The sequence below is a fragment of the Epinephelus lanceolatus genome, chromosome 19 (genome assembly GCF_041903045.1).
Source record: "Epinephelus lanceolatus isolate andai-2023 chromosome 19, ASM4190304v1, whole genome shotgun sequence".
NCBI lineage: Eukaryota > Metazoa > Chordata > Actinopteri > Perciformes > Serranidae > Epinephelus > Epinephelus lanceolatus.
Window position 1 is genome coordinate 20689549 of NC_135752.1, and position 25945 is coordinate 20715493.

At 40.8% G+C, this 25945-nt stretch overlaps 1 protein-coding gene across 1 annotated transcript; it reads left to right on the plus strand.

Moving 5' to 3' along the window:
- ggt1b (gamma-glutamyltransferase 1b) lies at positions 1–24774 on the plus strand. The gene is made up of 13 exons (XM_033647439.2): positions 1–231; positions 8768–8979; positions 9213–9343; positions 9468–9557; positions 9788–9980; positions 10064–10224; positions 12426–12575; positions 15427–15563; positions 17511–17698; positions 17792–17919; positions 20294–20406; positions 20539–20652; positions 22862–24774. The coding sequence occupies exons 2-13, from the start codon at positions 8813–8815 to the stop codon at positions 23006–23008; spliced, it is 1719 nt and encodes a 572-aa protein (XP_033503330.1). The 5' UTR covers positions 1–231; positions 8768–8812; the 3' UTR covers positions 23009–24774.
- The last annotated feature ends 1171 nt before the right edge of the window (positions 24775–25945 follow it).

Consider the following 25945-nt stretch of genomic DNA (forward strand, 5'->3'; position numbering starts at 1 on the left):
GACTAATTATTTCAGTGATAACTTGAATATCGTCTCAAGTTGTTTCTTCTGTGTCCATCCCCTTGGAGACACAAGATAGGTGCTTTATGGAGGGGTGGGTTAAAGTTTAATGACCTGGTAATAGTTACATATTGAGAATCGCAGTAAGCCTATTAGCTATCAGCTGCTGCAGATCTGGGCAGACGCACACAGTGAGCAGGCTGTCACCGAGGGCCCCCGAGAGAAACCAAGGTAAGATAGAAACTTGTTTTACATGTCTGGGAAGGTTTATCTCAAACATCCAGGTGGTACAATGTTGAATCCAAAGCCAAGACTAGGATTCAAATTTCTCCTCGTGGTCTCTCTAACCTCACAAACATCCTTTTATCCTTTAATTGGTAAAATTACTTTGTACTTAAAGATGTGAAGGCAGGCGACAATTTATATAAATGGTGTGTGTGCTGTAATGTTCAACAGTAGCGCTTATGCTGTGTGACTAAATCAATTCACGTGCCTGTTACATAATCTGGTTTCATTTCTCTGACAGACCAAAGAATCTGCATGACAGTAGGCTTTAGGGGTTTGGAGCAAATGGGGGGAATTTTTTTAAGCTAAAATACTCTTGGCTTTTTCTCTATTTGTCTTATTGGCTGCTAAAAGCAGAGCCAGGAGGATTCACTGCCTCACAGTCAGATCATCTCAGACATACAAACCTCCTCAGTGCATGATTCAGACAACTTTGGTTTAGCACAATTATTCAGAGGTTTATATGCCATCAGAACCAAATCCTTCTGTTGTCTGAGCTGACTGCATTATTTTATATGTATGTTTCAACATAGCAGGGTTTAAAGTTAATGTTTTTTCCTCGGGCAAGCAAGAAGTTTACTTGCCTGAAGTTAATTTTCACTTGCCCCTATACAAATAGTTTTATTTATTAGCAGTAATCAAATAACAAAAAAGCCAAAAGTTTTTCAGAAACTTGATGTACATTTAAAAAATGAACCCTGTTTTACCCGCCTTGCTCTTAAACCATCCGCACACTGCCAGCGGTACCCAACTAAACTCCTGTTTCCAGAGTAATTGAAATGCTTATGTGCAAGGGCATATGTTTTATGTTCAGTATTTGGGGAGAAAATATGAATTGGCAGGTATGGGAGTCCTCTGCAAGAAAATCAAAGACTTAATTTTCTGCATCTTGGTGAATTTTTATGCACCAATTCTGCGTTCTCTGCGTCAATTTATGGTGTACATGTTCCTTAAGAGGGACGTCCCATTTGTTCATTCATAAAAACAGGTGCAATACAAGTACAGGCCACCAGACATAATGAAGATGTGAAATGGGACACCCTGATAAGCTATCTGAAGCTTGTGATCAAGGGTCCAGACACAGAGCAGATATATGTGTGTAAATATATATATATATATATATATATATATATATATATATATATACAGTACAGGCCAAAAGTTTGGACACACCTTCTCATTCAATGCGTTTTCTTTATTTTCATGACTATTTACATTGTAGATTCTCACTGAAGGCATCAAAACTATGAATGAACACATGTGGAGTTATGTACTTAACAAAAAAAGGTGAAATAACTGAAAACATGTTTTATATTCTAGTTTCTTCAAAATAGCCACCCTTTGCTCTGATTACTGCTTTGCACACTCTTGGCATTCTCTCGATGAGCCTCAAGAGGTAGTCACCTGAAATGGTTTTCCAACAGTCTTGAAGGAGTTCCCAGAGGTGTTTAGCACTTGTTGGCCCCTTTGCCTTCACTCTGCGGGTCCGGTGACTGTGGAGGCCAGGTCATCTGCCGCAGCACTCCATCACTCTCCTTCTTGGTCAAATAGCCCTTACACAGCCTGGAGGTGTGTTTGGGGTCATTGTCCTGTTGAAAAATAAATGATCGTCCAACTAAACGCAAACCGGATGGGATGGCATGTCGCTGCAGGATGCTGTGGTAGCCATGCTGGTTCAGTGTGCCTTCAATTTTGAATAAATCCCCAACAGTGTCACCAGCAAAACACCCCCACACCATCACACCTCAAGATCTCAAATTTGGACTCATCAGACCAAAGCACAGATTTCCACTGGTCTAATGTCCATTCTTTGTGTTTCTTGGCCCAAACAAATCTCTTCTGCTTGTTGCCTCTCCTTAGCAGTGGTTTCCTAGCAGCTATTTGACCATGAAGGCCTGATTGGCGCAGTCTCCTCTTAACAGTTGTTCTAGAGATGGGTCTGCTGCTAGAACTCTGTGTGGCATTCATCTGGTCTCTGATCTGAGCTGCTGTTAACTTGCCATTTCTGAGGCTGGTGATTCGGATGAACTTATCCTCAGAAGCAGAGGTGACTCTTGGTCTTCCTTTCCTGGGTCGGTCCTCATGTGTGCCAGTTTCGTTGTAGCGCTTGATGGTTTTTGCGACTCCACTTGGGGACACATTTAAAGTTTTTGCAATTTTCCGGACTGACTGACCTTCATTTCTTAAAGTAATGATGGCCACTCATTTTTCTTTAGTTAGCTGATTGGTTCTTGCCATAATATGAATTTTAACAGTTGTCCAATAGGGCTGTCGGCTGTGTATTAACCTGACTTCTGCACAACACAACTGATGGTCCCAACCCCATTGATAAAGCAAGAAATTCCACTAATTAACCCTGATAAGGCACACCTGTGAAGTGGAAACCATTTCAGGTGACTACCTCTTGAAGCTCATGGAGAGAATGCCAAGAGTGTGCAAAGCAGTAATCAGAGCAAAGGGTGGCTATTTTGAAGAAACTAGAATATAAAACATGTTTTCAGTTATTTCACCTTTTTTTGTTAAGTACATAACTCCACGTGTTCATTCATAGTTTTGATGCCTTCAGTGAGAATCTACAATGTAAATAGTCATGAAAATAAAGAAAACGCATTGAATGAGAAGGTGTGTCCAAACTTTTGGCCTGTACTGTATATATACATATATATATGAATTTACAAAATATGTTTACCAACACGTTAAAAAAGTGCATGTATCATACAGTAACATTGACAACATTTGGTTTAATAGGTCAGATACAACAGAGACATGCGGCAAGTGGAAATAACAGTACAATTTAAATGGTTTCAGAGTAGAGAGACTCCAGCTGGTCTAGGTATTTAAGCTTTGTCATATTTTGGTAGTAACTGCTGCCATTGTCATGATCCTGGGTTGTTTGGACTTTGTTTTGGAGTTTTCTCTTTGTGTTCCTTGTTTCATGTGGTTCATTCGTGTTTAATCAGCTTCCTGTTTTATTTTGTAGATGTAGATTCTCTCCATGTGTCGTGTCTGGTTTTACTTCCTGTCTTTGTGTGTTTTCCCGCCTGTTTTCTGTCACACCTGTCTCGTTGGTCCTTCCCTGTTCCCAGAGTCTTCCCTTCACACCTGTTCTATATTAGTCTTGTCTGCTCCACCCTTGTTGTTAGCCAATCTCTATTTCCTTCCTTTGGCCCATGTCTTCCTGCTTCAGCTGTGTCTCGTTCCTGTGATTAGTTTTCTGTGTATATATACCTGTGTGTTTATCTTTGTCAGTTTGTCTGTGTTAAATCTGTGTTTCTCCTGGGTGCATTCTGTGCTCGATCCTGTGCTTATGAAGCTAATTTTTTGTAAAAACCTCAGACTGTCTTTTGGGTCCTCCTCTGAACTTACACGTGACAGCCACGAGCTTATTTTCCCCCACTCCTTGGGTACTTCAGACATCAGCGCAGAAAGAAAACCTAACAAAAAATCGATATGCTTAATGGTGAAGTGTGTAAGATTTAGGAGGATTTAGCGATATCTAGCGGTGATGTGCAGATTGCAACCAGCGGAAACTTCTTCTGGCTAGAATCTCATCAGTGTTCATTGTTCAGGAGGTTTTTACCATGAGCTGAATTATCCACAAAGGTCTCTTACTCTCCAAAACAAACTGACCAGGTGATTAAAACCTGTAAAAACACTGAATAAACCAGTTTCATGTTACAAATAAATGTATCTGTAATGGTGTTTGGCATTTCGGAGACAGGCGGCTCACCCAACGCATGCTCCCTCTAATTTCCCTATTAACTTCATGTGTGCCCACCTTTTCCTGATCCAGACATTCAGGAGGTGTTTATCAGGAGCTGAATTATCCAAAGAGGTCTCTTCAGCTACCACTAAATAAACTGGTTTTACGTTCCAAATCAGTGTAACTCGGACACTGCAGATGGGCCTCTATCTACAATGGCTGATGCAAAAATGTGCATGGCCCTATCTGAAGCCAGTGTCTGGTTTGTCTGTTCTGGACTACTGAAAGAACATGGTGATCTCCATAAACAAGGACCCCCTCCCTATGTAGATATAAATGGCTCATTCTAAGAAAACAAAAATGTGCCTGATAAGGCAAGTGAGTTGCTAGATTTACTAGCCCAATGTGGCCTTGGGTGTACTACCAAACAGGCCTACAAAGCCCAGGCTCAGGGGCCAAGGGGTCAGACAGCCTCTAAGCCAGAACCTCTTCATGAAGTTGCTGTCAATAACTTTGCCTTTCTTGACAAAGGGCTTAGTCATTCATGTCAGTAAAAGAGTCCCTCCTAAAAAAGTACTAAAAAAGAACAACTGAAGGAAGAGCTTAAACATTCACTTTGAAGATTCTTCACAAGAAAGAAACCATCATGACACATTTTAAGTGAGTGTTCCTATCCCCTCAGTTTATATGTAGGACTTTAGACCTTTTATGTGTTCAGCTCAGGGGCCCACTGTGTCATGATCCACCTCTGGACAAGACGTCTACTCGCCCTGGACAATCCCTATTGTTGAGACCTGCATAGGTATTTATTTGATGGACAGTTGCAGGCTAGTTAACCACATACAATGCCCTCCAAAAGTATTGGAACAGTGAGGCCAATTCCTTTATTTTTGTTGTAGACTGAAAATATTTGGGTTTGACATCAAAAGATGAATATGGGACAAGAGATCAACATTTCAGCTTTTATTTCCAGGTATTTACATCTGGATCTGATACACAACTTAGAAGATAGCACCTTTTTGTTTGAACCCACCCATTTTTCATGAGAGCAAAAGTATTGGAACATGTGACTGACAGGTGTGTTTTGTTGCCCAGGTGTTTCCCCATACATTGATTATTCAAACAATAAATAGCACTGAATGTCTGAGCTCAGTTTCAGATTGGGTACAATAGGTTTTGCCTGTGCAGACTGCATTTAGAGGTGGAACCAACATGAAAACCAGAGAGCTGTCTATGGGTGAAAAAGAAGCAATTGTGAATCTGAGAGAAGATGGACAGTCAATCAGAGCCATTGCACAAACATTGGCCATAGCCAGTACAACCATTTGGAATGTCCTGAAGAAGAAAGAAACCACTGGTGTACTAAGCAACAGACGTCGAACAGGTAGACCAAGGAAAACATCAGCAGTTGATGACAGAAACATTGTGAGAGCTGTAAAGAAAGACCCTAAAACAACTGTTAGTGACATCAGCAACAACCTCCAGAGGGCAGGAGTGAAGGTATCACAATCTACTGTTCGCAGAAGACTCAGAAGTCTACAGAAACATTCTGTCTGTTAATTTAAAGAAAGATGCAACCAAACTGATTGGGAGATCCTTCATCATGCAGCAAGATACTGACCCAAAACACACTGCCAAAACAACAAAGGAGTTCATCAGGGGCAAGTAGTGGAAGGTTTTAGACTGGCCAAGTCAGTCTCCAGACTTAAACCCAATAGAGCATGCATTTTACCTGCTGAAGAGGAGACTGAAGGGAGTAACCCCCCAAAACAAACAACAACTGAAAGAGGCTGCGGTGAAAGCCTGGAAAAGCATCACAAAAGAAGAATGCAAAAGTTTGGTGATGTCAATGGGTCACAGGCTTGATGCAGTTATTGAAAGCAAAGGATTTGCAACTAAATATTAAGTCTCATTCACTTTAATCTATTTTAAGTTTATATGTTCCAATACTTTTCCTCACCTAAAAATTTTGTGTTCCATTACAAATAATGCTATCTTCTAAGTTGTGTATCAGATCCAGATGTAAATACCTGTTTAATAAAAGCTGAAATGTTGATCTCTTGTCTCATATTCAGCTTTTGATGTCAAACCCAAATGTTTTCAGTCGACAACAAAAGTAAACGAATTGGACTCACTGTTCCAATACTTTTGGAGGGCACTGTACATTCAGTGTGACAGAGTAGCACAGTATTTTCATCCATTTAATCAACCTTCATTTAAACATTCTGGCAATGTCATTTAAAAAGAAGCTCAGTATGATGTTTGACACGAAGAAGCCTCAAGCCCTGTGTCTGTGTCAGCCTGTATTAAACTTCTTACTGTAGTGTTTCCACTGTAGCCTGATAAGCAGTGAGGTATTAACGATGTCAGTAGAGGCGTAGTGGATTTGTTTACAACCAGGAAGTTAAACAGTTCAAAGTGAGTTTAGGGTTATATTGCTGCCATTAAAGCCTCCATATAATTTGACCTGTTGCCCACAGATCAGCTTAGCTGGGTTAATTCCTAGCTAACAGTTTTACTTTTAGTCTTGTTTGATGTGGATATGTCAGAGAGAGATATGGAGGTGCTGACTGGTGTTAAATCCTTTGGTTGAAGTTTGGCAGCTTGGTGTTTGAGTTGTCTTCAAATTAATCAAGCAGCCTGTGTTTGTACTGACATGACAGTGCATTACCTAGACAAAACATTATGATGAACACCATCATGTTTGTGCTGTCTATTTTATCACAGCTCAGTGACTTCTACATCCGCTCAAGGGCAACTCCACGGATTTTACACATCGTCTGTTTACATGTCTGAGAGGGAGTACTACTGCATCTGTGAAAAACTTTGTTTAAAGCCTTTTGTTGCTCTACGGGGAGGTGCGCAAAATCTTAAAATTGCCTCAAGTGATGTCACCTGAGTCACAGAATTGGTTGGTGAAGACAACAAGTTTGACAGTGGTGTGGGGTTATCAAGAAATTGGTTTCCCAGAGCTCTGTAGCTTTGCTTGAGGATTATGGCTCAAGGCTACATTTCAATCAGGAGAGACAGGTGAATGTGGTAAAGATAATTGTTTACTACAGATTACAGGTGTACAGATTAACAGATGATATGTGATGATTACGTTTTAACAGAAAGACTTTGGCACTTGGACACTACAGGGAGAATGTTTAATCTCATCTGCACTGGGCAGCAGCAAAATAAATCACACCATGCAGTCCAGACACTGGTGGTGGCGGCTGATGACTCTGATGACACTGATGAGCGCTGATGAAGCTGATAAATCTGGGGGTGCGCACAACAGCAGCATGAACAATCATATTTAAAGAGTCAGCAGCAAGATGATAGGCAAACAATGAAGGTGTGTCGCCCAAAGACTATAAATAATGGACGTTGCTACTGTGACATCACCCATTGGTTTGACGACTGCCATTTTGAAGCCTCAAGCTCGGCATTTCAGCCGTTGCCATCTTAGCTTTTTTGGAGCCAGAAGTGACCATATTTAGAAGAGAGGTTGGAGCTGTTGAGGAGTGAGAGGTGGCTGGGTGTCATAGACTGTGGTGACACCTCACAGACAGCCTGTCACTCAGATGGCCCCATCCTTAAATATGCATACTTTTAAGTCTTTATAAAATGTAAATGGATGGTTTATAAAACAATTCACCCCGTACACTTGTCATAAATGTTGAAATTAGCTACAGAGACCAAAACTGTTTTTTGTACCAGGCTGTAAAGTTGTTTATTTCTGCTGTACAGTCGGGCATGTTAACATTGGAATCTATGGGGATTCACTCTGTTCTGGAGCCAACCCCCAGTGGCCATTTAGGGAACAGCAGTTTGTGGCACTTCAGCCTCGGAGGTTGCCTTTTGGTGTCGGCATGTTATTAGTTAAATGTAATAAGCTGACTGAACAGCTGATATCTCAATTAAAAGCGCCAGACATTGATGGCATTGAATTTTGAGTGGGCAAGTGTTTCAAAGCAGGTGGCACTAAGGCTCATTTGGTCTATCTCCACCATCTTTTCAGTTGCCATTTTCTTTTGCAGTAAAGACAAGCAGTGAGCCGTGACTACGCATAAGCCAATGATTCCCTAACTAACTTCTGACGCACTTGGACTGTTGACCATTGTAGTTGCTTAGTTATACATTTAACATTATTCACCTGTTGGTACATGCTGTAACACAACAAACAGATGCAACTCCATAGTAATAAGCTGATGTTAGGCTTCCGTGCTGTTGGGAATCAGAGTTTAAAAATCACTCTGGTCGAACATCCAGTAATGATGATGAAAATAATAGGGGATAGAGGATTAACTGTCCTCATTGTTGTGACTATGAAGACATCCGGATGTTTTGCTTGTAAAAATGATTCCTGGTTTAAATTTATATATACACATAAACTTCACATTAACTGAACAAATACATGAAAATATTTGACATAAGTGGCACATAGTTGTGAACAAGCTGTTTTTTCCACATAAATACTCTGTAGGTTTTGTGTATTAGTACTGTTATATCAAGTTCCAGCTAAATTGGAGTCATTAATATGTATAATCTTTTCATGTAATAAATATTTAAATACATAGGTTTCAAAGATTAAACCTTAAAATGAGGATTGAGGTATCACATTGCTTGAAATTTCTGGATATTTATTGATTCTGCAGATAATTATGTATCATTTATGTGTGTTTTGGGTTTGCTTGCTTCCTTTTTTTTATAAAGCACAGCTATTTTCAGCTGCATTTTCATTTTAAATGTAAACATTTAAATTCAAACAAATAATGTTTTTTCTCTTGACAGGCATTAAATAGAGCATTTATTGTCGCTCAGCTGTAAAAAAATAAAATGGCAAAGAAGACAATAATTGTGGCGCTGGCGATGCTGCTGTTGGCAGCCGCCGCCACATTCGTGGGTGTCTTCTTTGGCGTTGGAAAAATTAAGCGACCAAGTGAGCAGGTATTCTTGAAGGCAGCTGTGGCAGCAGATGCTGGGCCATGTTCAGAGGTCGGCAGGTGAGAGCTTACACACTGAAACATCCTCCAGGACAGACACATTGCTCTGCTGTTGACAGACTCATATGCATGAACATAGAAGCATGAAGATTGCTTGCACATACAGCCATATCGATGCAAATCCCTGTGAACTTGCTTTATTCTTTGCCAATATGGGGTCTTAAGTCTTAAGTGTAAAAACTAATCCTCCACCCCTTCCCTCCTTGTGTGTGTTTTAATTAATTTTACCACAGAGACATACTAAAAAAGGGGGGGTCTGCAGTAGATGCCTCTATAGCTGCTTTACTGTGTGTTGGACTCGTGAACGCTCACAGTATGGGCATTGGAGGAGGAGTTTTCTTCACTATCTACAACGCCACAACTGGTACACCTTCACTCTCAGATATGTTTCTACCACAAAGTCTTGTCTCTGTTGTTTATGTTCCCACTGATGAAACAAACTCATACAACTTCCTAATTATCTGGTTCCTAAATGCATTTCCACACAGGGGAGGTTGAGACCATTGATGCCAGGGAGACGGCACCACGCAACGCAACAGAAAACATGTTTGGGAACAGTACAGATTTATCCCAGAAAGGTAATGTTTAACCAGTGCTATCAGACATGGAAATGACCTGATGGAAATTAAAGCTAACGTTATCATGAAAGAGGATGACCTTGTGATAGTGACGACAAAAGAGAGTGTGTAAATTCTCTGAGAGCTTGATAGACTCTAGAAAAAGAGTATACCAATGCCCTAAAATAATGTCTAATAACTTATGAGGCAATAATCTAAGTCTTTGTTTCCTTTGCTTCCATGGTTGGTAGGAGGGTTGTCTATTGCTGTACCAGGGGAGATTCGTGGTTATGAAATGGCATACAAACGACATGGCAAACTACCTTGGAAGGACTTGTTCCAACCAAGCATTGAGCTTGCAGAAACAGGTTTTCCTTTGGGCAGGGCACTTGCCATCGCTCTGTCCAGACACAAAACTACTATCATTGCTGACCCAGCGCTATGGTGAGAAGCATTGACCTAAGATGATAAAACTCACTTAAAGCAAGCTTTGTTACCATCTTAAATTATTTTTTCCTCTATTTCAGTGAAGTGTTTTGTGGACAAAAGGATGACGTCCTTAAAGAAAACGACACCATCAAATTTACCAAGCTTGCAAAAACCTACAGGAAAATAGCAGAAGAGGGTCCTGATGCTTTCTACCAAGGAGAACTGGCTCAGAACCTTGTGACTGATATTCGGGCAGCAGGTAATATTTATCAGCTGCAACGGCATGGCTGGTATTGTTTGTGAGTCTGTGTGTGTGTCTGGTCATCGTAAAATGTAGTTGCAATGACACTTATTGTAGTGGGAACTACCACAGAAGCAGCTTTGAGTACTTTGCCTTACTTTGTTTGTCTGTGGGCACTTTTTGTCAACACAATAGTGTCACAGGGGTAGGAAGTAGAGAAGTAATCATTGCCCCTACAATCTACACCCCTGACCCAAATTTTGCAGATAAATGTATCCTAGTTTCAATCAATCATGGCTGTCTGGTCAAGGGTATATGGAATAAATCCATTGCGGTCTCACTCCCCATTCATCATATACCGATGCTTAGTCAGTGGCCCTCAGGGTCAGATACTGACGTACCGAGGCACCCTTTAGTGGCGATATGAGACACACTAGGTGTTTGCATTTTTTGCTGTAGTATAAAGAGAAAGAAAGTCTGCATAGGGAGGGCTAGAGGTGAGGTGTATTGATTAAGCAAACTTTCACCTGGAAAGCGCTGTTCGTTTCACATATGAAACTGATTGTTTAATGTGTAAAATAGTATGCTAGTCACATGTGTCACATGTTGCATTACCTTAGCTATCAAGTGACATATTTTAAGCCAAACCATGGTGTTTTTTTCTGAACCTAACCCCGTATTTTTGTTGCTTAAACCCATACCTTCATCACACCATGACCTCCAACATGCACTGGAGTGGTTTGCAGCCGAGTGTGAAGCGGTTGGGATGAGAGTCAGCACCTCTAAATCTGAGGCCATGGTTCTCTGCCGGAAAACGGTGGATTGCCCCTTCCGGGTTGGGAGAGAGTTACCACTCCAAGTGAGGGAGTTCAAGTATCTGTTCATGAGTGAGGGTAGAATGGAGCATGAGATGGATTAGAATTTTGGTGTGGTACCTGAAGTAGCTAATATGGGTGCTGCGCCAGACTGTCGTGATGAAGAGGGAGCTGAACCTGACTGGTCCATCTTCATCCCAACCCTCACCTATGGTCATGAGCTCTGTGTAGTGACTGAAAGAAGGAAGTCGCAGATACAAGAGTCAGAAGTGTGTTTCCTCTAAAGGGTGGTGTAAAGTAGGAGTAGAGCCGCTGCTCCTTCGCGTCGAAGGGGGTCAGGTGAGGTGATTGGGGCACCTGATCAGGATGCCTCCTGGGTGCCTTCTGTTGGAGGTGTTTCGGGCACGTCCCACTGGTAGGAGGCCCTGGGGCAGACCCACAAGACGCTGGAGAGATTATATATCTCGTCTGGCCTTGGAACGCCTCAGGATCCCCCAGCAGGAGCTGGAAGGCGTTGCTGGAGAGAGGGACGTCTGGAGCACATTGCTCAGCATGCTGCCTCTGCAATCCAGCTTTGGATAAGCAGTTGAATATGGGTGGATGGATGGAACCTAAACCTGAACTCTAGTTTTTACCTCTGCTCTTAATTTACTTTTAAATGAGACTGTAAACATTTAACAAGCATAAACTGTACATACGTATATTGACACGCTGTCCCTGAGTGTGTAAAACTGACACTGGATGGGGACTAGAGCATTATAGTTTGACCCATAGGGCCACTGACCAGGCGTTGGTATTTACATGCTGGGAGTGAGAATATGTTGATAAATCTGGCACCGTTCAGCTGTTTCACCAAACTCCTCATGTCATGTGCTCCACTGCATCATACACACTGATATTGCATTGTGGCTGATGTGGTTACATCACAGGACAGTCTCCAGTTTCATATTTGTTGTACTAAAAGCCCTTCAATGTCTGTATAACCAAATTGTCTGAAGTCACATCATAGTGCTTGTTGAAAATCTCCTTTTCTTTGTTAGACGAAATAGTCCACTACAAATAGTAGCAATAGCAAGATTCCACTTTTGTCATTAACAGTGAAAAGGGTACAAAATTTAGCAATCTTTTTAGTTTATTTTACAATCCAAACAGCTATTTCTGCAGCTTAGATCATGTTTCTGTAGCCACGAAGCACATTAATCTCTTACACAGGGACTTTATCATCATATCATTATTGCCACTTCTGTTATCATTTTAGTCATTTGCTAAATAGACTTCAGGACATATAATAAAAATACACAAACACCCACCTCTCTCTGCAAAGCTAATTTGTATGTTAAGGAGGATTTGTATTTCCAGTTCTGTCCAAGTGTGCATTCACAGTGTGTGTCAATCCGTGTTTAGGCGGTATCATCACAATGGAGGATCTGAAGGATTATGGGGCTGTCTTGGATGAGAACCCTTTAAGGGTAAACGTGGGGGAGTACACCATGGCTGTTCCCAATGCCCCCGCTAGCGGCCCTGTGCTCTCGCTGATATTAAACATCTTGAATGGTAAGCCTTGATGCTTTGTCCAAAAACATCCCGAGTGGGAGTGCTTCAATGTGAGCTGCATTCACTTTGCCAGTCACTCTCTGAGACTCCGCTGTGAGCAGCATGTTGATCTACTGTACAGCAAATCTACTCTTAAAATAAAAAAAGGTTTGTTGATTTCAAGTTATCTAAGAATATCCTGAACTACTTTCTGGCTCTGTGTTTTACAAAGTACTTACAAGCAGTACTTTTAAAATATCATATAGCATATAGCTGCATCCCTTCCCTTAGATACATATGACTTCTCCTAAAGAACCAAAGGCAGAAGATGTGTGACATTGCTATAGCACCACACAGCCCCCCGTGTAACAGTCAATGTTGCTGTTTTTAACCACGACCACAATACATCCACAACCCTAACCAAGTAGTTTTTAGGCTGTAGGAATAGCAACAGACCGAAATATCTTAACATTTAATTCATGGATTGCCACAAAATCTGGGACATAGTCTGCATTTATTTTTTTCCAGGTGATGTATCATAAAGGATGGGTTCATAATTCACAGTTTCCATCTCAAAATAGTCTGGTACCACTGGAAGAGGTTTTGCTTGCTGTAATCATTCCTCCCGTTGATGCTGGCCATTCAAAGATCCCATTCTGTCAGAGATTTTTACATTTAAAGTGCATTAGAAATCTTAAAATAAATTCAGTCAGAAACACTATAGTCAAAGAAAACTTTATTTCCATATGCAGTATTTGCCAGTATGGCTCTGTTCTGGGGCCCCTGCCTTTCCTCTGGCTTACACAGAAAGCATAAGGCAGAGAGAGCACACCTGTCTGCCCTTCCATGTGCAAATGCAGAAAACCTGAGGCAGAGAAAGCACATCTCTCTGCCCTTCCATGCACCTACATGGAAAAGCCTAAGGCAGGCAGAGCAGCAGCAAAGACCCTCCCAGGCACAGAACAGAGCCAGCATCACAGAACATTTTTGCACAGAACATGTGGTTGTAGTTTTTTTAATCTCTTACATTGAAGGTGCACTAGAAAAGGAATCTTTTCATGGTAAGTATGAACAGGAGGAATGATCACAACTTGCCAAACCTGCTTCAGTGTTCTTATGGGAACCTGTCTACTGTTTTATGATACACTAAATATGTGGTTTTGGGTGAAATGTATCAACAATAATTGCCATGAAATTTGGTACAGATGTTCATGCATAGCCCACATGGTTCTGCAAACCAGGGATAATTTACATTTGTACGTTTCATCATATCAGTGTTTCTAAAGTGTCATAGTTGTCATTACAAGCATAAGTTGACTTTGCTATTGAGAGGAGGTGGGCATAGCGGATCTCTTGACACCTCAGCAAGATGGCTCAAGCTGCAGACCATTGTTTGTGGCCAACAGCAAGACTAGTTGTTAGCAAGATATTGGCAGCATTGTGCCACCAAATCTAGGTAGTTTAAGCCAAAACATGAGGTTTTTCAAATCAAAAACAAGAGCACAAACATAACCACACATTACAGCGTTGTTGAAATATAAAGAAACTTAAAGTTCTGCTACATAATAATTTACAAATGCAACATATTCATGGTTTGCATTAATGTACAATGCCAACATTTTTCTGGCAGTTGGGTTGTCTGGCAGTTATGTGACTTTAATGCTGTGGTTTTATTAGCTACAAATGTAAGAAAAGAAGGAAGGAGAATTAGACATTTTTCAGATGAGTTAAATAAATGTAATGTAATTCTGTAATGTATGGTAAGTTATGAAGCTATGACTAGCAGCTGGCTGATATAGCTTAGCATAAAGAGTATAAACAAGGAAAAACAGCTAGCTTCTGTCCAAATGTAATCACATCACATTTAAAAAAAACACCTAAGGCTCACTGATTACCATATTAATTAGGTGCTAAGGAAAAATCTAGCACATAACCAATGGTGAGACTGCTAAACATTGTTGTTTTGGTATGAGCTCTGTTGCAACACTGACAGATGGTACCTTAGAATGGCATAAAGCAATAAGCTACTGAAACAATATCAACATTTAACTTCCTCCGAATCAGAGAATGAAGTTAAATCCACTGAGGGAACGACTCTGTAACCCTGACAGAAGGTCTTTTGTCTGATTGAAGTTATGATGATCTGAACATAATTGCTGTCTGTGTCTTTACACCTGAGAGACTCACAGGAGTCTGATCAGCAAAGTTCATGAACATTTTGCCAATCACATTGTTGCTACCTTGGTCTGTCGCCATCTAATCACGCCTGTGTACTCTGTCTGATTTAACTTTCTCCTATGTTGGCTAGTCGTTGCAGAAACTGTCCATGTTTAAGACACTTCCTCTTCCTCTCTGCTACTTTTCAGTACAGTGACAGTGTCTGCCTCTGAGGATTAGACGAGAAACTTCCTTCTAAAGTAATTAATCTCTCTGAACCTTTCCTTTCCTCTGACTGGCCACCCACTCACTGCGGCCCCCTGCCTCACACGCTAACACTAATCTCACCAATTTACCTTTAATTGGACACAGTCGGGTGGTGGAGGCTTCGCGCACACATTTCAGTGACTGCCCAAAACTTTCATCCTGCTGATTTACCGTGACTCTTGCCTCTGTCTGACAGCTGAAACCCATCAAACCAAAAACTCTCTGGTTCCCTCAGCCGCCCCTTCTGTTTCCCCCTGTGGCTGTCAGCTCAGGCTAATACCCATGGTCTGGTCACGGCAGCTTTTAGACTAAATAAAAACACAGGAAAAGGCCGGGTCAAGTCCATTTTAGCTGTCTCCTTACCTACCTGAGCAGCCATCTGAATGAAGACAGATGAGTGAAGCTGTGGTTTAAACTCAGTTACTGATAATTGTTTCATTGTCTACAGGGTACAACTTCACCTCAGACAGTATGGCAAACACTGAGAAAAAGATCCTAACCTACCATCGCATCGTGGAGGCTTTCCGCTTTGCTTATGCAAAGAGGACTTTACTTGGAGATCCGAAGTTTCTCAACATCACGGATGTAAGGTCATTGTGTCTACTTCACACAGTTTTAGTTTTTGGGGCTCCACACTATTTTAGTGCCACTTATCCTGAGGCAGCAGCAGCTTCTCATGTACACAGGGAAAAAATGCCTTGTACTTGTTAGCACTCATTATAACAATTTTAAAAGAGAGTAGCCGTGTGCTACCACAGGGGGGCACCAAAATCAGACATTCTCAAATTTTACACACAGTAGTGTTAAAAAATGTTTTTAACGAACACATTCTCACTCCCAACTCACCAATACCAACACCTGCTCAGTGGCACTACACCTCAAACTACAACACTAGCCCACTAGCTCACCTGCCCCATGTACAAAGGCTGTATCCTTGCTGCAGCGGCAGGGGGCTCAAATTCAAGCCAAGGCAAAAAAGGCCCCCAAATATCCTAAAAAACCTATAATGCCCCAGGTACACCTCCAACACCAGTTTTGGATGCTAAGAGACACCATGTAAATTTACACTAGTTACAAGCAATCTGTCTTTTCAAAATAAACTCCCATTTTCACAGGAAATGTACAGTTTCCACTCATTAAATGCATACAGTCTCTTTTTAACACAAACTTAAAACGTATTAAAAAAATATTGCTTTTAGGTGTACTTCCTTAAGGTTAGGCAACAATAGCGCGTAGTTTGGTTTAGAAAAAAACATCATGGTTTAGCTTAAAATAAGTTGGTTTGTTACTGATGTGATGTAACATGACGTGACATACTTCACATTCATCACATGACATATGTCACTAGCATAATATGCGACACCTAGGCGACAGTACTAGCACGCAACGTTGTAATTGAAATAACTCAATTGACTCAATTGAAGTGTCACACAGGAAATTAATCAGCGTTCTCTGAGCTGAAAATTCTAGAGTTAGTTAAAACATTTCCTGTTGAGCCCGCTCTCATTCCGAAGATGTCGAAATCTGGCCCATGGGCAGTGACTTGCAGCGTCAGAAATAAATGAAAAAAGCTATCCTTTAACATCAGCATGATATGTGGTCAGTTGCCGTAAAGGTTTATCAGTGCCCAGCGGCGTCAGGGGATACGCTGTGGGACAAGGACAAAAGTTAAGACGGCAAAAGCCTGAGTCGGGCAGGAGGGAGCGGTGGTGAATAGGTCCAACAAACATTGACTTTCACCCGAGAGAGTGGTGTTCACATCCCATAAGATTCTAAAGCCAAATCCTGTTTTTTTTTCCTAAACCTAACCATGTGTGTTTGTTGCTGAAGGAAAAACCATGTCAATTTGTGGTGTTGTACTGACGTAGTGCGTTCATTTCCGGTGAAAATGGCAGTGTATCTTGAAAGAGGACAATGCATGTAACAGGCAGTACTTGAAACTGTGTGCCTAAAAACAACCAAAACATAAAAACAGTTTATTCATGCTTTTGTTGTAACAAGCAAAAATTGTAATGCCATAGGAAATCCATACGATTTAAATGCAGTATCAACACTTTCCAACTTGGCAGATTTGTTACCATGTTTCCTCTTTATGATGTTAAAAGAATAATAACAAACATATTGTAGATGGTGTTAGGTTTCTCCTAAAATATCCTGTTAAAAATTTGTAGTATATAATTTGTAGGAGACAAATGGTTTGTGTTGGTTGGTGCATTGTGATAAGAATAATGTTTTTTTTGATTGACTTTGAAGAGTAAATATCTGAATAATCACATATTCAGCATAATTCGACAAGCCTCTCAACTTCGGGGAAACCATTAAGTCTCTGCTACGTTATCTCATAGACATGAGTGACTTGAGACATAATTAAAAGCATGCAAGACTTTGCCTGTCTTAGATTAGTAAGAACAGTGGCAAAATTCCCCAGAACATGAAGAAATACTTTATTTAAAAAAAAAAAATCAAAAACACCAAACAATACTTCCCATAATATTTACTGATTGATTTCACATCCTACTTTCTCTTCCAAAGCTCATCCAAAACATGACTTCAAGTTACTATGCCGATGACCTCCGGGAAAAGATCACAGATGACACCACTCATCACATGAACTACTACGAGCCAGAGTTTTACATGCCTGAAAACCACGGGACCTCACACCTCTCTGTGGTGGCAGAAGATGGAAGTGCTGTGGCCGCCACCAGCACCATCAACCAGTTGTATGACCCTACAAATCACCTTTACCAATGTCGGTTAATAAGTCTTGCGCCTGTAACTCCTCTGACATCTCAACTGTGATTGTCTTCCTGCAGTTTGGGCTCCAAAGTGATGTCAGGATCAACAGGGATACTTCTCAACAATGAGATGGATGACTTCAGCTCGCCGCTCATCACTAACGGCTTCGGAGTCCCTCCTTCACCCAACAACTTCATCAGGCCTGGTTAGATTAAAACACACACACACACACACACACACACAAGCTCATACAAACACAAACACACAAGGGTCCTCAAGTGAAATAGTATTATAGATTGACTGTAAAACGTAAGGCTGATTAAAGGTCACGCAGAGGTCAGCCTGTCCTTTTTGACATTGCATGTTATGTTTTTGGCTTCTGAATAATGTTTTTTTTGGTAGATTTAATGTTGATTTTTTTAGTGATCAAGAGGAAAAAAGATAATTTAATGTCAATAACAGGTCTTTACAAAGTGATTAATTACAGATATAAAGTACACAATAATTATGTAGATAGATCTCTGTGTATCCACACAAAAAGCCATGATAGGGTCTGTGTCCACATAGCATTTTCTTTTTTTTTCTTTTTCAACAGAAAAGCGTTGGCATGGTGCTGCTTCATCTCAGTGCTTTGTAAAAAGTATTTTTTTAATGACATGTTCCCATGAGTATGTTTCTATGACATCTTGACACTGACTTTAGCTAAGTAGCTAACTTAATGCTACACTAACAGATGGTCGACTACCCAGTCAACAACAAGATTACAAAGTCAACAGTGTTAAAACAACAACACTCACCAGCAACATTCAGCTTCTGGTAGCTGATCTGCACCTGAAAACAAGCGTTTCTGTCTTTGCTGTGACGGTAGAAAGGAGTATAGCTAAAGAAGCAACAGTAACGTCATCCGCACTTTTCTGAAAAGTTCAGAGACTTTCACCTGGAAGCGAGAGAATGGTTCAAAACAGACGCTGGGCATGGTGCTTTTCTTCTATGTGGCTGCATGCATTCTCTCCTCATTGGGAACAATTGAAAAGTGATGGAAAACAAAAGCTATGTGGACACACCCTTAAATCTACTTTGATTCAATGTTATCTCTTCCCTACTCGTCATGTTTTGCTGCTTGGGCAGAAGCCACGGTTGTTACTGAAATGACACTGGAGGCAGCTTTTGTGCTGTATCTTGACACAAGTGGTTTGTAAGAAAGGGCCAGTGGTTAGGTTTAGACACAAAACTACTGGATTTTGGTTAAGAAAAGATTGCACATGGCTTTGAGTGGCACAAACACTGCAGCTGATGTTGCTGTTTGTTGGTGGTGAACATGAGTCTCTTAGACCAGACTCTGCTAGTTCAATCAGGAGAGACAGAAGACTGAAGTAAAGATAATATTTAATACAGACTATGAGTGTACAGATTAACAGATGATTTGTGCTGATTAAGATTTAACAGAAGTCTTTGGCACTTGGACACCAGAGGGAGATATTTTGTGGAGGTGGTGGTGGTGGCTGATGACTCTGAGACTGATGGCTAATGAGGCGTAAGAGGCTGATGAATCCATAAAGACTAGGTGGTGATGGGGAGGTTGAGAGCGTGCACGATGGCAGCAAGAAAGAACTACAGCAGAGAAAGAATCATGTTTAAAATGAGAAGCAGTAAGACGATTGGCTGATAGAGGAGGTGTGTCGCTGTGCTATTGGTTGAATCAGCTGATGACTCAACTGACCTACCCAGACAATGAAACCTAAAGATAGTGAGTGAGCATACATGCAAGGAGTGAATGGCAGGATGAGGCAGATACTTACAGCCCGAGCATTGTCTTCCAGTCTGAACTCTTGCTAGAGCTTTATTTGTTGGACCCACCCACCTTAAGCGGACTGTCACGCTACTTAAAATACATCTGTTGCTCTGAATTTTTATAATGCCATGGGTGGGTTTATGTTGGAGTTGGTAGAAACCCTGGTGTGTCTCACAAAGATCCTTAATGGTGACAAGACTGGTACACAGAGATACTGGACTCAAGGTCACGACTCATGAGACAGTTCAGTTGGATAATCAAAAGTCTTTACTTCACAAAAAGGGTTTGGTACACAGGTAGGTAGTCAAACAGGTGAACAATCTAAAAGAGACTACGGGCAAAAGACAAGTTCAAAACAGGAACACTAACACTAGGAAAAATGCTGGAATGGTACAAAGACAAACTGGCACAGGGAACAGGGAGCACACAGGTGGGGATATTTGGGCACAGGTAAACACATCAGGGTGGGGCAGACAATCACAGAAGCAGGGAACACATGAGGGCAGGAAGTGGGGATCTGAAATGAGAGGAGAGGTTAGTAACAAAATAAAACAGGACATAAATCTGAAGAAGGAGAACAATAAAAAACATGACCTAGGGAGCTTGACAAGACATGACGAACAGTAGACACCAGGGACAATGCTCAAGTGGCGTATTTTTACGCCCTGGTAATGAGACCAGGCTTTGATTCAATGTTGTGAGGCAATAAAAAAAAAAGATTACTGGAAAAGACATACACTTGTTTCATTTGAGTTTGTGAATCACAACCATTAAATTCTGTTCAAAGGAAAAAGGCCAATGTCGTCTATGTGTCCAGCCATCCTCTTTGACAAAAACAAAAGGGTTAAGATGGTGGTCGGAGCGTCAGGAGGAACGAAAATTACAACAGCTGTTGCTCAGGTGAGATACAAGCTGCGGTCAGAATTTGTTACTGCAGTTGTAACCATTTAAAGTAGCATATAAATAAAGTGTCTTATCATAAGCAGATAATTACTCCTTGGCTGTGACGTTATCCTGTTTGCTGTTTTGTAGGTCATTCTGAACGCACTGTTCTTCGACTACAATCTTGATAAAGCCGTGTCAGATCCAAGACTCCACAACCAGCTGAGTCCAAACGTAACTGTGGCAGAGCCAGACTTTGACAAAGTGAGTGTCACAAACAGTGAACACTACTGATATATATGACTAATGGCAGGGTGATGGTGTGTAGGAAGATAATCCTTCAACCAAAAGCCCAGCTAATACTCAGCCCCTATACCCCAGACCGGCACCTGGGACACTGTTCATTATGTTTACCTGCAGGGATGTGTTGTTCTCACAAGAAGAAAGATATGCCAGCACGGGTTGGTAATAGTCTAATCTGTGGTTGTACATAAATAGAATAATAGAAACTGGAGAACTAACCCTCACTTTGACCATTTTACTGGGATGTAAAATCCTTTGTTGCTGATGTTACCATTCAACTGGCAGGATTTTGGCATCCCATCGATTGTGTGTCAGACAGCACATCATGGTACAGTGTGTTCTTTGATTTCTTGCTTATTGAGAGACGTGTTTTCAAAGACTAAAAATGGGTGCCAGTCCTCTTCATCAAAATAGTCTTACACACCAACAGGCAGACACAGCATGGTTGATCCCTGCTGTGTGACATGAACAACATGCCAAACCTATTCAGTCTTCCTCACTCTGTGTGTCTTCATATACAGTCAGGTCCATAATTATTTGGACAATGATACAGTTGTCATCATTTTGGCTCTGTACACCACCACAATGGGTTTTAAATGAAACAATGAATACCTGCTTAAAGTGCAGACTCTCAGCTTTCATTTAAGGCTTTTTTCAAAAATGTAGTATGAACCGTGTAGGAATGACAACCATTTCTTCACACAGTCCCCCGACTTTAAGGGCTCATAAGTATTTGGACAAACTAACATAATCATCAATTAAACAGTCAGTTTTAATACTTGGTTGCAAATCCTTTACAGTCAATGACTGCCTGAAGTGTTGGACACATAGGCATCATCAGATGCTGGGTTTCTTCCCTGGTGATGCTCTGCCAGCCCTTTACTGTAGCCGTCTGCACTTCCTGCTTGTGTTTTGGGTGTTTTGCCCTCAGTTTTGGCTTCAGCAAGAGAAACGCATGCTCAGTTGGATTCAGGTCAGATGATATGACTTGGCCATTGCAGAACATTCCACTTCTTTGCCTTAAAAATGTCTTTGGTTGCTTTTGCAATATGCTTCAGGTCATTGTCCATCTGCACTGTGAAGCATCGTCCAATGAGTTTTGAAGCATTTGGTTGAATCTGAGCAGATAATGTAGCCCCAAACACTTCAGAATTCATCCTGATGCTCTTCTCAGCAGTCACATCATCAATAAACACAAGAGAACCAGTTCCACTGGCAGCCATACATGGCCATGACATAACAGTACCTCCACCATGCTTCACTGATGAGGTGGTGTGCGTTGGATCATGAGCAGTTCCTTCCCTTCTTCCTTCTCTTGTCTTCCCATCATTCTGGTAGTTGATCTTTGTTTTATCTGTCCATAGTATGCTGTTCCACAACTGTACAGGCTTTTTAGATGGTTTTTGACAAACTCTAATCTGGCCTTCCATTTTTAAGGCTAACCAATGGTTTGCATCTTGTGATAAACCCCTTTATTCTAGTGAAGTCTTGTCTTGCTTACAAGAGCAGCAGGATGAAAGCTGAAGTGTTTGGGGCTACATTATCTGCTCAGATTCAATTAAATGCTTCAAAACTCATTGGACGATGCTTCACAGTGCAGTTGGATAATGACCTGAAGCATATTGCAAAAGCAACCAAAGTCATTTTTAAGGCAAAGAAGTGAAATGTTCTGCAATGGCCAAGTCATATCATCTGACCTGAATCCAATTGAGCATGCGTTTCTCTTGCTGAAGCCAAAACTGAGGGCAAAACACCCAAAACACAAGCAGGAAGTGCAGACGGCTGCAGTAAAGGGCTGGCAGAGCATCACCAGGGAAGAAACCCAGCATCTGGTGATGCCTATGTGTCCAACACTTCAGGCAGTCATTGACTGTAAAGGATTTGCAACCAAGTATTAAAACTGACTGTTTAATTGATGATTATGTTAGTTTGTCCAAATACTTATGAGCCCTTAAAGTCGGGGGGACTGTGTGAAGAAATGGTTGTCATTCCTACACGTTTCATGCTACATTTTTGAAAAAAGCCTTAAATGAAAGCTGAGAGTCTGCACTTTAAGCAGGTATTCATTGTTTCATTTAAAACCCATTGTGGTGGTGTACAGAGCCAAAATGACAACAACTGTATCATTGTCCAAATAATTATGGACCTGACTGTATGCTTCTGTTTGCAGAGCATCCTGGATGGTTTGGCATCAAAGAACCACGAGACAGAGTACCTCACATCAACAGGTGCTGTGGTGCAGGCGGTGGTTCGCTATGATGACAGACTCAACGCTAAGTCAGATCCTCGCAAGTGGGCGTACGCCGCAGGGTACTGATGTCATATACACACCTCTGATTATGGAGAGACTGTAGCTGCATGAACCTTGACACCAGCGGTATGAGCTGAGAGATTAGAGACTTGATAAAGAACAAGGGACCATCGTCGGCACCAGTTAAGTTACAATAAAGTTCATGTGCTTCGTAGCGTGCAACTCAGATAACAGAACATTGACATATGGATTGTTATGACTTTGAAAACAAAGTGCCTCAGTGTGATGTGAATTTTGCACTCTGTTGACTCATGTCCAATGTGTTTATGTCACATCATCATATCAGGTAATTAAGAAAGGCATAGGATGTTATTTAAATGGATAGTTTTACAATCATCAGTTCACACACTCAGTCAAACATGTACATGTCCCCTATTTATGAAACACTTTTGTAAATCATTAACAGTGTAAAGCTGTTTCCTGCTTTTGTTCATTAGAGATATGGTATGTGACGTCAACACTAATTATTAACAACTGAACTCTTAATTAATGAAATATCCACAGAACAAATCAACCAAAACTAACCTCAAATACATATATAGTCATTTAAAGGGACAGGTTACACCAACATCAGAAATACATATTCTTCCTTTTGTTTTGGTGTTGGAAAACAAAAAAAAAAAAAAAGTTACATAGAGAAATCATGACCCAATTACTCAAGATAATCCAAAGACCTTGTGTGTGCAGTTTCGTGAAGGAACTATTGTTTTCTACCAAACTACACCCACCAATCGTATTACCACACAAAAGGAAGCATACATCTACTGCTAGCTCACCTAGCAAAACTGAGCTGGGATGCCACTGATGTTTACATCTCATGCGGTCACGAGCTTGAGTCTCTCGTCCATGAGTAGATGCACTCTTCCTTCTGCGCGGTGATATGGCTGACAGGCATGGTTGGTAGAAAGAAAATAGTTCCCCCACAAAACTGCTCACACAATTCTGTGGATTATCTTGAGTAACCAGGTCATGATTTCTGCAAGGACACATTGCTGTTGAGTTTTCCATATGTATTTTTTGGCACTTTGAGCACCACGAGCCGAGTGCCATCTAGTTCTATTATGTAGGAGAGAAGGCAGACATCTTTATGGCCAATATCTCCAACACACTGCAGCTCACATCAGAACAATCTAGGCCGATAAACAACACTACAGGTAAGATTAAACATATGTATTTTGGATTTTGGAGTGAACTGTACCTTTAAAACTTTAACATATTTCACAAGGGCTGTCCATGTGAGGTGACTGCAAACAGAGGGAGAGTAGGCAAAAGGTTCTGTTAAAATAAAGGACTGTAACACTCTGGGGACAAACAGTCCCTCTTAATGACTTACAGTAATTTCCCACAACCCAGAGTGCAATGGCCTGCAATGACCCCATAACAACATTACAGCTGTTCCTGCTCACTGTCACCGCTGGGATTCAGGGCTTCTGTTCTCTCAGCTGGAATGTAAATGTGTTATATAATTAGTGATATGTATGAAAGTAAATTTATACTGCCTTTATCAGTGCTTTGCTATTAATGACTGTTTTTATCACATAAGAACCAGTTATAGTAGCCTACAAAGTGGTTTAACATCCACAACACATGTATTTATTTAAAAACAAATGAATGGATAATTTATTTGAAAATGAAAATATATCATTAATGTGTTTTATTGCTTTTTTTTAGATTGATAAAGTAGATATTGTTGATGTTTTCTATTTTTCTTTCCCCATGAACACTTGAAATGAACATACTCTAATTATTAAAAACACACTTGCTGAATAAAAGTCTTTTGGTTTTTTAATATCAACAATAATTTTACAGACTAGCTGGCAGAAGCTTCTTACTTACTGTGTCTACCAGCGTAACTGACGTTTGATTGACAGATGTGGGGAATGTAAGCTAATGGTTAACAAGAGCATAAGAGTTTACAGCCATGTTATCACTCTGTGAGTACTGTAGGTACTGTAGGTGTTGATCTTTGCTTTGAGATAAATGTTAATGTCAGCAGGCTACCATGCTGACAAAGACAATGTTAAGCAGAAGCTAAGCAGGTATAATGATTTTGCTTGTTTGTTTGATTAGTGTTTTAGCATGCTATGCCAGATTAGCACCAAACAGAAAGAATTTCACTTGATGGTGATGCTAAAAGAAAGTCAAGGGATCACTGCAGTCAGTAAGATTTGTCCTCTTAGGAGTGTGAATCGTAGTACAAAATTTCACAGCAATCCATTTCATATTTGCTGAGATATTTTAGTCTGGACCAAATTGGTGAAGCAGTCGACAGAGGCCAATTTGTTACCGTTTAAGCCGTGCTAGTTACCACTAGCACGGCTTAAATGTCATGGAAAACAAAAGTTTAAAATTTAAGTGAAAAGTTTGGGCAAAGCACTGACGTCAAACATTAAATAACTTTCATCAGCTGTTTCATTCATGCCTCATAATCACTGGCTCACCAGCTGTGTGGCTATCAGTCAATATGTAACATCCAATCATATTCAGGTGTAGAGCATAGCCATTAACTTCACACTTATCACGTTTATTTTGCTGACATGCTGCAGCAGCTCCTCCACCAACCCCACCTCTTTCTGTTGGGCTACATTTCTGGTAAAGTTATTTAATATAAAGGCCGAGATGCAGCCTAAATCTATCTGCTGTAAAAGGTAAATCCCTTGATGCAGGTCTCTATGGCTGAGCTTTAAAAATGTTTTTAATATGACTTTAAATTGTATCTAGATTCGCACATTATGTTTGCTGATGTCATTTCCAGTGATAGAGGCCAATCTAAAATTTGTAGCTTTGTAATACCCGTTATCTAGACGGCTGATGTTAGGGTTAGTCAAGCCAGATAATGAAAAGATATCCTGGGTAAGTTGACTTCGCAGTACAGGCCTCTAGTGCGGTTACAGTTATTTTCAAGGAGATGATGAATGCAGAAATGAACGACTCACACTAGAA

Coding starts and splice junctions, on each gene's coding strand:
- ggt1b (XM_033647439.2), top strand. CDS start 8,813: ATGGCAAAGAAGACAATAATTGTGGCGCTGGCGATGCTGCTGTTGGCA. Junction 8,980..9,212: donor CCATGTTCAGAGGTCGGCAG/GTGAGAGCTTAC, acceptor ATTTTACCACAG/AGACATACTAAAAAAGGGGG. Junction 20,653..22,861: donor CAGAGCCAGACTTTGACAAA/GTGAGTGTCACA, acceptor TTCTGTTTGCAG/AGCATCCTGGATGGTTTGGC.